This window comes from Rhinopithecus roxellana, chromosome 1, assembly GCF_007565055.1.
Source record: "Rhinopithecus roxellana isolate Shanxi Qingling chromosome 1, ASM756505v1, whole genome shotgun sequence".
NCBI classification, from domain to species: domain Eukaryota; kingdom Metazoa; phylum Chordata; class Mammalia; order Primates; family Cercopithecidae; genus Rhinopithecus; species Rhinopithecus roxellana.
Window position 1 is genome coordinate 32,433,114 of NC_044549.1, and position 13,529 is coordinate 32,446,642.

The 13,529-nt window shown below is 39.8% G+C and overlaps 1 protein-coding gene across 3 annotated transcripts in view; it reads left to right on the forward strand.

The window, feature by feature from the left end:
• The first annotated feature begins 802 nt into the window (after positions 1 to 802).
• CD96 (CD96 molecule) overlaps positions 803 to 13,529 on the forward strand; it is a 108,464-nt gene continuing 95,737 nt past the window's right edge. For all 3 annotated transcript variants that reach the window (XM_030940831.1, XM_030940826.1, XM_030940822.1), the window contains exons 1-2: positions 803 to 1,033; positions 3,761 to 4,117. In XM_030940831.1, the coding sequence (XP_030796691.1) occupies positions 973 to 1,033; positions 3,761 to 4,117 (418 nt within the window). In that variant the 5' untranslated portion in view covers positions 803 to 972. The remainder of the gene's footprint in view (positions 1,034 to 3,760; positions 4,118 to 13,529) is intronic.

A 13,529-nucleotide genomic window follows, 5' to 3' on the forward strand; every position in this document is an offset into this window, starting at 1 on the left:
CCAGACGAAGGGTAGAAAAGTAGCCGGGCGCGGTGGCTCAAGCCTGTAATCCCAGCACTTTGGGAGGCCGAGACGGGCGGATCACAAGGTCAGGAGATCAAGACCATCCTGGCTAACCCGCTGAAACCCCGTCTCTACTAAAAAAAATACAAAAAACTAGCGGGGCGAGGTGGCGAGCGCCTGTAGTCCCAGCTACTCGGGAGGCTGAGGCAGGAGAATGGCGTAAACCCGGGAGGCGGAGCTTGCAGTGAGCTGAGATCTGGCCACTGCACTCCAGGCTGGGTGACAGAGCGAGACTCCGCCTCAGAAAAAAAAAAAAAAAAAAAAAAAAAAAAGAAAAGAAAAGAAAAGTAGCCCTCACTCCTCCACTCCCAGGAAATGTGCATTTCCCTGCAAGAGGAGAGACAATAACATTTGGTTTGATAGCTGACACTATTCCCTGTTACTTTTCAGATTTTATTAAAATTAAATGTGTTAATTCTTTGTTCTTTCACCCCAGGGCAATTCTGGAAGGAAAACGTATCTTAAGATTGAACAGAAAAACTATTATGAAAGACACCAAGCTCACATTTGTTAAATGACTTTGTGCTCTTGAAAAGAAATGTATAAAAAGCACATTGCCAACTGCTCTGCGTGATATCCTTTGTTTGGATTTTAGACGCAGCTTGACTGACACAGAGATCCTGAATAAGAGACTCTTTGGATACTGAAAAGTCTTTTAAAGAAGGTGATATACAGATTTCAGAGAACAATTTCAACCTTGTTCTATTGAAGGTTATACTCAGTCCTGAACCACATTACTTTCCTGTCTACGTTTCATTTCCTGGGGGCTTGCCAAGTGATAAACAGACCCAGGACTGCGTGGTAAATTTGGGTTTTTTTAGCACGAAGTGGGTGGCTGGGGTTTGCTTGAAGACATCAATTGACTTTGTGATCATTACGGAAATGCTGGTGTAAGGTGTTCAGAAGACAATGGAGAAAACATGGAAATACTGTGCTGTCTATTACATCATCCAGATACATTTCGTCAAGGGTAAGACTTCCAGTTGTCCCTTCTTGTCGGATGGGCCTCTTTAGGGGCGGATGGGGCCTCTGTTCATTTAAAAAGCCTTGTGCCTGCTGCTGAAATGGATCACCAAAGGACAAATCATTACTAAAGGTTTCAGTTATGTATTTCAGTGGTAGGTATAGGAGAGATGCTAGAATCTAGAAATGATTACTAATGCACATTAAAAGTAAGAAGGCAATGGGTCGTTTGTGCCACTGCTCTGAGGCATTTTCACCCATTTCCTTTCTAACAGGATCTCTGGAGTAATGGGGAAATTGTGTTTCTTGAAAATGAAATGCTCTCCAAATGGTAGTCAAAACAACTGCAGAAAAATTAAAAATCACAAACCCATCAACGCTCAGAGATCCTTGCTTCACTTTTTTCTCTCTCAAGTACTCTTTTTCTTTTGGATATAACAAGTATTTCTCCTCCAAATACTAAGGTCTTTGGGAGTTGAATGCATGTTGAATTTTAATGAGGCATGTGTAGGTAGGAACCTGGGAGACAAAGTGGAATCCTTATGACAGTAGGAACAAGAGCCTAATGGGCCTATTTAAAAATAGAAGGAAGCAGGATTAGTTCTGTATTCCACAGTATGAGAGTATTATCATAAGCCTGAGTGTCTGAAGAATTAACTGTGCTTTTCAGATATAGCTATGAAAATATTAAGGAGAATTTCTAAATCAAAGAAGATTTGGAATATAATGCTGTAGATAGGATCAGAGCCATATTTTCAGGCAAAGGATAGCTCACAAGAAGTTACATTAAACTGTACTAACCTCTGCCTACCAAACTTTTGCATCCACAGAAGTGTGATAATTCCCATTTGTCAAGTACTTTTACTCTTAAGAGCCTTGTTTCTTCTCCGTTGCTTGTCGTCTTTTTATCTTTTCCTTTTGTGAGCTTCAGTGGTACTTGTCACAATAATATATATCATTTCTGTAGCAGGATTCCATGTTAATTCTAAAACTGAGGCCAACACTTTTGAAGGCATGTAACAGTCTCAATGCTTACCACATTTTAAGTGTCCTGTATCACTTGGTCAGACTGCTGATGGGAAAGAGACTCTACTTATGTCTAGTATTTCAGACCATCGATTAGAGGTGATACTAAGTGGAGCCTCTACCTAAGGTTAGATGAGGTCCTTTCAATCCTTATATATTGAAAGTGAAATTTCTTACTCTAATCAACTGAATTTGGGAGGCAGTTTGGGGGTTATGTGGAAGGAAAATAAAATAAAATAAAATAAGTATTAAAGTTTAAAATAATGAACATAACATAGGTAATAGTTAACATTAAGTATAGGTTACTTAGAAGTTATACGTAGGCTAAGAAATTTAAGTAGCCTCTCCGAGCATTGCTAACAAGTTGCAGCTGCGAGCTTACCTCAACCTTCCAAGCTTATTGCCTGCCTCCAGACCCCCACATATTTCTGTAACTCCTGTTTTACCTCACCCCAGCTCTGTCCAGCTTTAAGGTTGACTGGTTGACTGGTCAAGATAGTTTTCTCAGAATTGTCACGAGTTAAATAATTTACTGTCTTTGACTGAAACCTGTATACTGCCTTGTTTTCCTGCCTCAAATGACATATAAACAAGCCTGCTTTCTCTGTCAGAGTCAGCAGCCATTTTGGGCATGAGTCTGCTGTGGGCCTGGATGCCCAAATTAAATAAAGTTCTTTTTGGTCTCCAAAGGTCTCTTTGTCTTCCTTGGATGGAGTTTTACTGCGACAGTCATGAGGGTTATAGAAAGACACAAACTCTCGGTAACTGAATTCATCCTTTTACTGGAGGTGTGACATTTTTGTTTTGTTTTGTTTTTTGTTTTTTGAGATGGAGTCTCGCTCAGTTGCCAGGCTGGAGTGCGGTGGCATGATCTTGTCTCACTGCAACCTCCGCCTCCCAGGTTCAAGCGATTCTCCTGCCTCAGCCTCCCCAGTAGCTGGGACTACAGGCATGCGCCACCACGCCCAGCTAATTTTTGTATTTTTAGTAGAGACGGGGTCTCGCCATGTTGGCCAGGATGGTCTGGTTCTCTTGACCTCGTGCTCTGCCCGCCTCGGCCTCCCAAAGTGCTGGGATTACGGATGTGAGCCACTGCACCAAGCCTGGAGGTGTGACTTTGAGCATACCCCGTTTCATCTCTCTGTGCCCCAGTTCCTTCCTTGATACAAAAGGGTTAACAACATCACTTACGGCGTGTGAGGGGGATTAAACAAGATAACATATGAAAGGCCCTTGTAAACATGTATTTTTCAAATAAATTGCTATACACATATCATTTATTTTTGCAGTTTCAGAAAGCATCATGTGTATTATATTCAGCTGTTGTTTTATAACCCAAAAAGCCAATTACATTAAACGTAAGAAGAATTGTCATACTAAGTTTGCTGGTAGGCTTCAATTTTCAAATAGGCTTGATTTTATTCACAGGTAGTTAGAAACCTTCAATTATGTTTTGGTCAGACCAACACAAGGATAAATATTTAGAAGTCAGTAATTTCCTCTAGCTTCTCTACGTAAATGCCTCCTCATTTATATTGTCTCATGCGTCTCTATCTGAGTCAGACATAAGCTCTACTCTACTCCTAAAGTAGTCAGGGAAAAATTTCCTCAGTTGCTCCCCTCACCTTACTGAAGTGACTAGGGTTTTTAATTAAGAGTCATTCTATGTGAATTATTTAAACTCACAGCTCATGTTCTTCCTTTTCAGGAGTTTGGGGAAAACCATTCAACACAGAAGAAAACATTTATGCTACACTTGGCTCTGATGTCAACCTGACCTGCCAAACACAGGCGATAGGCTTCTTGGTGCAGATGCAATGGTCCAAGGTCACCGATAAGGCAGACCTGATTGCTCTTTATCATCCCCAATATGGCTTCCACTGTGCCTATGGGAGTCCTTGTGAGTCACTGGTGACCTTCACAGAAACTCCTGAGAATGGGTCAAAATGGACTCTGCACTTAAGGAATATGTCTTCTTCGGTCAGTGGAAGGTACGAGTGTATGCTTACTCTGTATCCAGAGGGCATGCAGACTAAAATCTACAACCTTCTCATTCAGACACACGGTAAGCATAACTGGAAGACGGATGGAAGCCCATGCTTTCACTCAGCTCTCTTCTCATTCAACAAATGTACCTTGTAAGAAAAGCAGGGTTAGGCATGGTGCTCAGCATACAAAGGCTGAGCAGAAAGAGCTACTGTCTGATAAGGGAGAAAGGAAGTGACCACAGCATTTAAGCAAATAAGTGTAAACTTGTAGCAGTGATAACCGTCAATAATAAAGACTCTAACAGTCTTGTGAAGGAGCACATCACAGAGGCCATTGAAATTGTCCTTGAGTAATTAACACCATAGCTTAAGTCTAAAGAATGAATAGACATTAACACAATTTAGGGGGTGGGGCTGAGGCAGAGTGGAATTGTGAGTAATCCCAGAGAGAGAAAAGAGCTTGCATGAAGCTCTGTGGAGTGTTTGAAGAAATGGGAAAATGCCAATGGGACAGCAGTACAGCGACTAAAGGATAAGGCAGGTAAGGACCAGATCATGTTGGACCTGGTCAGATTCCCTTTTAAAAGGTTTCTATATTGATCTCAGAACCATGAGAAGACATAGAAGTATTTCCAACAAAAGGATGGCATGACATTTATAGGCTGATGGTATTTGTGTTGTTAAAAAAAAAAATCATACTGACTTTCCTGTGAAAATGAGGTGAAGATGGACAAGAAGGAGCAGGTGGAGACAACTCAGGAGACCATCTCAGTAGCTCAGAAAAGAAGAAGTGTTAGTTCAGGTAGATACAGAGGGAAAGTGGCAAATTTTGCGCATTGGGTGTAAAACATATGATCATAGAGTGAATAGAAGAGAAGGGCAGTATGAGTGAAGGAGAGAAAGAAGTTGAAGGTGACAACTAGGTGTCTGGCATGGTGGTGCTATTCACTGTGAATGGTGGTGCTATTCACTGTGAGGGAAGGTTTGTGGGTGAATTTATGAAAGTGGTTCTGGGTATACAACATTTAGTCTGGGGCAGGTAAAGGGGCAAAGGAGGCTGCTCGTCATGCAGCATTCACACCAACATAGTTTGGAGGCCTGCATTTAGAAGCAGGAATCCTAGATTTAAGTTCTAGCTCCTTTCTGAATAGAAATAAATTTGACTTGGGGCCTATCGTGTAAATTCTCTGAGCCTGTTTGGAAAATGATTATAATAATGCCTGCTCTAAATTACCTGGCCCTAAAGTAAATGATTTTCATTTCTGCTAATGGAAGACAATGAAAGTGAAAGCCAACAAATGCAAAATGCACTGGCAGTGGACTGGTTCTGACTCAGGGCAAAGTGACCTGGTAATATAACAACAACAAAAAAAAAAACTCGTGAAGATCATATTAAAAGGGACAGAGAGCTGCCCAGAAAAAGCAACAGATATGGATTTATTACCTCCTCTCCATGTCTTATAACTTACTTGCTCTAAAAATATGCTGTTGGAACAGTCCACCTTTAGGCCAAGGTCCTATCAACTACTATCTTACAATGCCCAATTCCCTTGCTGTTTTCCAGAAAACACACTACACACACACTTCAGTTCAATTAAGGATGGAGTGGAGTGGGATTGAAGTAAAGAGAAATGGAAGACCTACATAGAACACTGTTTAGCTACACATACTTTGATTCAGGTAGCCTGTGTTTGAACATTGGCTCTATCACTTACTATACGTTTCATCATTCCCAAGTTGTTTCAAGTTTCTCACATAACAAATATGGATAATTATAGTACTTTCTTTATAGGTATCACTAGCCTGATGATTAAATGAGATAATCTGTGTAATGCACTTAAATGTATAGTTCCTGCTAAAGGATAAGAGTTTGGTAAATGGTAGTTTTCAATTAAGAGTAGTAATAATTATATTGAGCAAATTCTGTTTCTCAGTTCTGATTAGATATGAGCCCTGCTCCTTCTCTTTATATGTTGACCTCATTTGGAACTCAGTAAGACATTTGCCATGTAATATTAGCACAAGTACACATTGACCTTGGCTTCATACATAGATTTTTTGGTACATTCTGCCTGAACCAGTAAACAATACTGTGGCCTTACTGAGGAATTAGTGTTTCCTTCATTGAGACTTGGCAACATGGATTGATGTACCTTTTTTAGGAAATAGAATATGTGATGCCACAAAATGAAGACAGCAATGGAGAACAGATAGTATATTATCCAGAAAGGAGAATGGTGTTGCCTTTAAAGAAAATGAATTTCTTAAAATAAAGAGAACCAAAGGAGGTAAGCTTGTAGCTACTAAAAACTGCAGATCACTGGAGAGGCAGACACCATGTCTATACTTTCTGTGGTTGGAAAATTTCCAGTCTTCTGATCGTAACTTTGCTGCTGTCATCTGAATCAGATGAAAAGCAATGGCCTCAGTGTTAGAGAAATGGTTCTGGTATTGTGTTTTTGGGTACAAAGGGAGTAAAATAGAAAAGAGCAAAACAGACGGGGGAAACAAATCCTTCACCACAGAGTGACCAAAAATGTTAGCCTGGTATGGAGCTACAGAGTAGGCAGCTGACTAAAAGGAGGCAGTTGCTATCTGAGAGCTCTGTCAAGTTCACAACCAATAACGTATTTCCTTTTTACCCTTTACTCTTTCGATCTTCTCTTGCTGCTTCTCCTCTCACTTGTACAGTTTTCCTCTTAGGCCCCTGTGCAATCTTTAAGTTTACAAGCTAGTTGGGTAAGCAAAACACACCTGAAGTGCAAACACTTATGTAGTACATAAACAAATGCAAATTGAAGTGGTGCATAAGAACCTAATTTGAAAATGCTGAGGGACTTGAGGTATTTGGGTTGATCATCTCTTCCTGTTTCTTTTCTGTTGCCATTTGAATCATTCTCTCATGTCTGCTCACAACACAGTGTGTGTCTAAATCCTGTTCCCATGTTCCCCAAGGGCCTAGCTGTGAAAGGATTCTGTTCTCTTTTCACAATATTTTGTCTCTGTGTGTGTCTTAGTGCTCTGAGGCTGTGGGCAAGAGTGGAAATATAATAAGCAGTGTGGGGTTTGCCTCTTTTCTGCTTTCACTTGATAGGGTTTCCTCCTAGGTTAGGAGGTTTTGAGTCACTCCAAGATATCCAGTTCTCTGAGTTAAGCCTTGGATTGTCATAATCTAGATTTCATTCATTTGAATGCTACTGGATCCCATAATGCTTCAGATTGTAAGATTCTGGTGCATTTTAAAATTTATAGTTATTAAGATCAGTTATAAGAGTATAACATGGTTTTAATTTACTAGTTCACAGTAAATGCCTTGGTGGGCTGTTAATGTTATTGGAAGCAGTAGTAGCAGTGAGAGTGGTTGAAGAAGTCATGGTCCTGGAAGTTGTAGTAATCGTAGCAATAAAATTTTGATCCTATAATGTTGATAAGCTTGGTCTAAAGCATGTTATTATCCTGTCTAGTTTGTGTTGAACCTGAATGCTGGCTCTTCTTAAATTCCTGTATTTAGTCTTTATCTAACAAGTGTTTTTGGGTGCTTACAGTTCTGGGCACCAGGCACAGAGTAGGCATAGATGCATAACTGTGCCTTCGTGAATCACAGTGTTCAATAGGAAGAAGTTGACATTCATCAAATAAGCAAATACCAAATTGCAACAGTGAGAAGTGCTCCAGAAGTGAGGAAGTAGACAGTGTATGAGAGGGTATAATAGGAAAATCAGAAAAGACTTTCTTTCCTTTCCTCTTTCCTTTTCTTTGTCCTTTCCTTTCCCCCTTCCTTTCATTTCCACCTCCGCTCCCTTACCCTCTCTTCCCCTCCCCTCCCCTCTCCTTTCCTTTCCTTTGGAAGTGCTGCTTCAACTGGAGTTAACCAAGGGAACACAGAGCTTTATAAAGAACAGGACATGCAAAGGCTCTATGGTGAAAGGAAGTTCCAGCAACTGGGTAGACAGGGGAGATTTTAAAAGGTATTATAGCTCGAGCAGAGGGATTACAGGTGAGACAGTTGAAGATAAGATTAGAAAGACTGATTAGTCCAATTAAGGAGTTTTGTCTTCATCCTAAGAGCTGTGGGAACTAATTGAAAGGTGGCTGTTTTGTTTGATTTTTTTTTGTTTTGCATTTCAAAAATGCATCTTTGTGGCTCAAGTGTAGAGAATGAATTGAAGAAGGCAGAGAGGACAGTGTGGATCAGTTAGAAGACAACAGCAGAAAGCTACATGAGAGATGCTGGTGCCATTAAGTACAGTGGCAATGAACTAGAAAGAGAGGAATGTTTAGATTAGAAACTTGTGTAGGAGATTCTCCCCACAGGATCAGTGGTGGATTGCCTATGTGAAGGGAGGAATAAAAAGCAGTGTCAAGGATGATGCTTTAATTTCTAATATGTAACACAGAAAAAATAGGGGAACATTGTATTAGGGAACACAGGAATATGATCAGATCATGCAGAAATTATTTTGCATTTCATTTTGTACATATTGAGTTAGGCATGAAGTTGTGACATACAGAAGACGTTAGGTAAATATCTGGATATACAATTTCTGATCTAGGAGAGAAGTTTAAGCTGAAGATACAGACTGGTGAGTCATCTCAGTGTAAGTGCTAACTAAAGTTCTGGGAGTGAAAGAAATCATCTAGGAAGAGAAAAATCAAACAAGAAAAGCCATGTGGCACTTCAGCAGAGTCCATGGTGACAGATGGAAAAAGATGAGTCTTCAGAGGGTAATGAAGAGCAATTAAAGAGGCACAAGTAAAATCAGGAGTGAATTGGGTCACAAAAATCTAGAAACATATTACGTTAAAGGAATAGCCATCAATCATAAAGTTTCTAAGAAGATAAAATAGTTATTCAATTGTATATTAAAACATGAAATTTTTTATCACCTAACAGGAACTGTTTGGTGGCATTATGGAATGGAAGTCAGGCTGGAGGGAGAAGAGGAATGAGTGGGAGGCAAGGAAATGGAGACAGCACATTGATATGACTTTCAAGAAATCTGCCAGTAGTAACAGGAAGAGTAGAGGTGTTCAAATGCGGGATTCTGTTGATATTGCAGTAGAGATGGTGATGGCGGTTTCAATTAATAAAAGACACTTGACTGTGCTTCAAAGTTAATGGGCACGATCTAGTTAAAAAAGAGTAGTTAAATACACAGTATGGAGGATAAAATAATAAACCAAGGTTTCTACGAAAATGGGGACAATGATACAACACAAGTAGGACTACCCTGATATTGAAAAACAAAAAAAAAAACAGGTTTTGTTTTCTTTTTTTATTGTAACAGGAGGGAGGGAAAATAAGATGGGTGCATATAATGAGGGAGGTGCTGTCTCTATTTCTCTAAAATAGAAACAAAACCATCTTCAGCTAGAGAGAGGAAGGAAGCTTCAGAAAAGAAGATTGAGAAAGGTTTGAAAGAGCTGCTATGGATAGAAGCGAAATGAATTCACTAACTAAACACATTTGGATTTTTGGTCTGTGTTGAACATCCATTTGGGTATGGTATGAAATGGCAGTGAAAACAATTTGCATCAGGCCTTCTCCAGCAGTGACTGGCTGCTTGAGTCTGGCATTAAAAATACATAGTGCCACATTTGGATTCCCTTTTAGATTGTTGCCAAAAGATAAAAAAGGGCAAAGGATTTGGGGTATAAGCAAAAATATTATTGACACAATGCACTATAGAACTTTAGCTTGATAATAAGAGACACAAAGAAAAAATAAAGCTGACGGTTTGGAAAAAAGTAGTGTGATTAACTCATTAAAAGAGCTAATGAGGTTGGAGAACAGTTGAAATGGGACTAGTTGCACAAGCTGGAAGAGTAGATGTTTGTAGGTTTGAATTTGTGATTTTATAGATAGAGCAATTTTACATGATAACAAGATCCAAGATGTGATTGTGAGAGTAGATGGCTAAAATGAAGTGGAGACAATTATTGAAGATGACAGCGGGAAGAACTGAGAGTCCAGTTATTGGAGAAGTCATCTGCATGGTCACTGAAAGCACCTAGGTTATGTCAGGTTTGGAGCTGCAAAAGATTGCAATCTACATAATAACAGTTTCAAAGATAACGGAGTGTGATTGGGAGATCAGAGCAGAAGTTAACACTTTTTCTCTGAAGGGTCATGCTGTGCTTTGAATATTTGTCCCCTCCAATATCATTTTGAAATTTAATTGTCATTGTAACAGTATTAAGAGATGAGACCTTCTTTTTCTTCAAATTTTATTTTAAGTTCAGGGGTACCTGAGCAGGATGTGCAGGTTTCTTACATAGGTAAATGTGTGCCATGGTGGTTTGCTGCACAGATCATCCCATCACCTAAGTATTAAGCCCACCATCCATTAGATATTCTTCCTGATGCTCTCCTTCACCCCACGACATCCTCCGACAGGCCCCAGTGGGTGTTGTTCCCCCTCATGGGTCAGAATGATTTATAACAGAATGATTTATATTCCTTTGGGTATATAACCAGAAATGGAATTGCTGGGTCAAATGGTATTTCTGCCTCTAGGTCTTTGAGGAATGGCCATACTGTCTTCCACAATGGTTGAACTAATTTACACTCCCACCAACAGTGTAAAAGCATTCCTTTTTCTCAGCAACCTCACCAGCATCTGTTCTTTCTTGACTTTTTTTTTTTTCTTTTTTTATTATACTCTAAGTTCTAGGGTACATGGGCATAACGTGCAGGTTTGTTACATATGTATACTTATGCCATGTTGGTGTGCTGCACCCATCAACTCGTCAGCACCCATCAATTCATCATTTATATCATGTATAACTCCCCAATGCAATCCCTCCCTCCTCCCCCCTCCCCATGATAGGCCCCAGTGTGTGATGTTCCCCTTCCCGACTCCAAGTGATCTCATTGTTCAGTTCCCACCTATGAGTGAGAACATGCGGTGTTTGGTTTTCTCTTCTTGTGATAGTTTGCTAAGAATGATGGTTTCCAGCTGCATCCATGTCCCTACAAAGGACGCAAACTCATCCTTTTTTATGGCTGCATAGTATTCCATGGTGTATATGTGCCACATTTTCTTAATCCAGTCTGTCACAGATGGACATTTGGGTTGATTCCAAGTCTTTGCTATTGTGAATAGTGCCACAATAAACATACGTGTGCATGTGTCTTTGTAGTAAAATAATTTATAATCCTTTGGGTATATACCCAGTAGTGGGATGGCTGGGTCATATGGTACATCTAGTTCTAGATCCTTGAGGAATTGCCATACTGTTTTCCATAATGGTTGAACTAGTTTACAATCCCGCCAACAGTGTAAAAGTGTTCCTATTTCTCTACATCCTCTCCAACACCTGTTGTTTCCTGACTTCTTCATGATTGCCATTCTAACTGGTGTGAGATGGTATCTCATTGTGGTTTTGATTTGCATTTCTCTGATGGCGAGTGATGATGAGCATTTTTTCATGTGTCTGTTGGCTGTATGAATGTCTTCTTTTGAGAAATGTCTGTTCATATCCTTTCCCCACTTTTTGATGGGGTTGTTTGTTTTTTCTTGTATATTTGTTTGAGTTCCTTGTAGATTCTGGATATTAGCCCTTTGTCAGATGAATAGGTTGCAAAAATTTTCTCCCATTCTGTAGGTTGCCTGTTCATTCTGATGGTAGTTTCTTTTGCTGTGCAAAAGCTCTTTAGTTTAATTAGATCCCATTTGTCAATTTTTGCTTTTGCTGCCGTTGCTTTTGGTGTTTTAGACATGAAGTCCTTGCCCATGCCTATGTCCTGAATGGTACTACCTAGATATTCTTCTAGGGTTTTTATGGTATTAGGTCTAACATTTAAGTCTCTAATCCATCTTGAATTAATCTTTGTATAAGGGGTAAGGAAAGGATCTAGTTTCAGCTTTCTACTTATGGCTAGCCAATTTTCCCAGCACCATTTATTAAATAGGGAATCCTTTCCCCATTTCTTGTTTCTCTCAGGTTTGTCAAAGATCAGATGGCTGTAGATGTGTGGTATTATTTCTGAGGACTCTGTTCTGTTCCATTGGTCTATATCTCTGTTTTGGTACCAGTACCATGCTGTTTTGGTTACTGTAGCCTTGTAGTATAGTTTGAAGTCAGGTCGCGTGACGCCTCCAGCTTTGTCCTTTTGACTTAGGATTGTCTTGGCAACATGGGCTCTTTTTTGGTTCCATATGAACTTTAAAGCAGTTTTTTCCAATTCTGTGAAGAAAATCATTGGTAGCTCGATGGGGATGGCATTGAATCTATAAATAACCTTGGGCAGTATGGCCATTTTCACGATATTGATTCTTCCTATCCATGAGCATGGTATGTTCTTCCATTTGTTTGTGTCCTCTTTTATTTCACTGAGCAGTGGTTTGTAGTTCTCCTTGAAGAGGTCCTTTACATCCCTTGTAAGCTGGATTCCTAGGTATTTTATTCTCTTTGAAGCAATTGTGAATGGAAGTTCATTCCTGATTTGGCTCTCTGCTTGTCTTTTACTGGTGTATAAGAATGCTTGTGATTTTTGCACATTAATTTTGTATCCTGAGACTTTGCTGAAGTTGCTTATCAGCTTAAGGAGATTTTGGGCTGAGACGATGGGGTTTTCTAAATATACAATCATGTCATCTGCAAACAGGGACAATTTGACTTCTTCTTTTCCTAACTGGATACCCTTGATTTCTTTCTCTTGCCTGATTGCCCTACCCAGAACTTCCAAGACTATGTTGAATAGGAGTGGTGAGAGAGGGCATCCCTGTCTTGTGCCAGTTTTCAAAGGGAATTTTTCCAGTTTTTGCCCATTCAGAATGATATGAGCTGTGGGTTTGTCATAAATAGCTCTTATTATTTTGAGGTACGTTCCATCAATACCGAATTTATTGAGCGTTTTTAGCATGAAGGGCTGTTGAATTTTGTCAAAAGCCTTTTCTGCATCTATTGAGATAATCATGTGGTTCTTGTCTTTGGTTCTGTTTATATGCTGGATTACGTTTATTGATTTGCGAATGTTGAACCAGCCTTGCATCCCAGGGATGAAGCCCACTTGATCATGGTGGATAAGCTTTTGGATGTGCTGCTGAATCCGGTTTGCCAGTATTTTATTGAGAATTTTTGCATCGATGTTCATCAGGGATATTGGTCTAAAATTCTCTTTTTTTGTTGTGTCTCTGCCAGGCTTTGGTATCAGGATGATGTTGGCCTCATAAAATGAGTTAGGGAGGATTCCCTCTTTTTCTATTGATTGGAATAGTTTCAGAAGGAATGGTACCGGCTCCTCCTTGTACCTCTGGTAGAATTCAGCTGTGAATCCATCTGGTCCTGGACTTTTTTTGGTGGGTAGGCTATTAATTGTTGCCTCAATTTCAGAGCCTGCTATTGGTCTATTCAGGGATTCAACTTCTTCCTGGTTTAGTCTTGGGAGAGTGTAAGTGTCCAGGAAATTATCCATTTCTTCTAGATTTTCTAGTTGATTTGCATAGAGGCGTTTATAGTATTCTCTGATGGTTGTTTGTATTT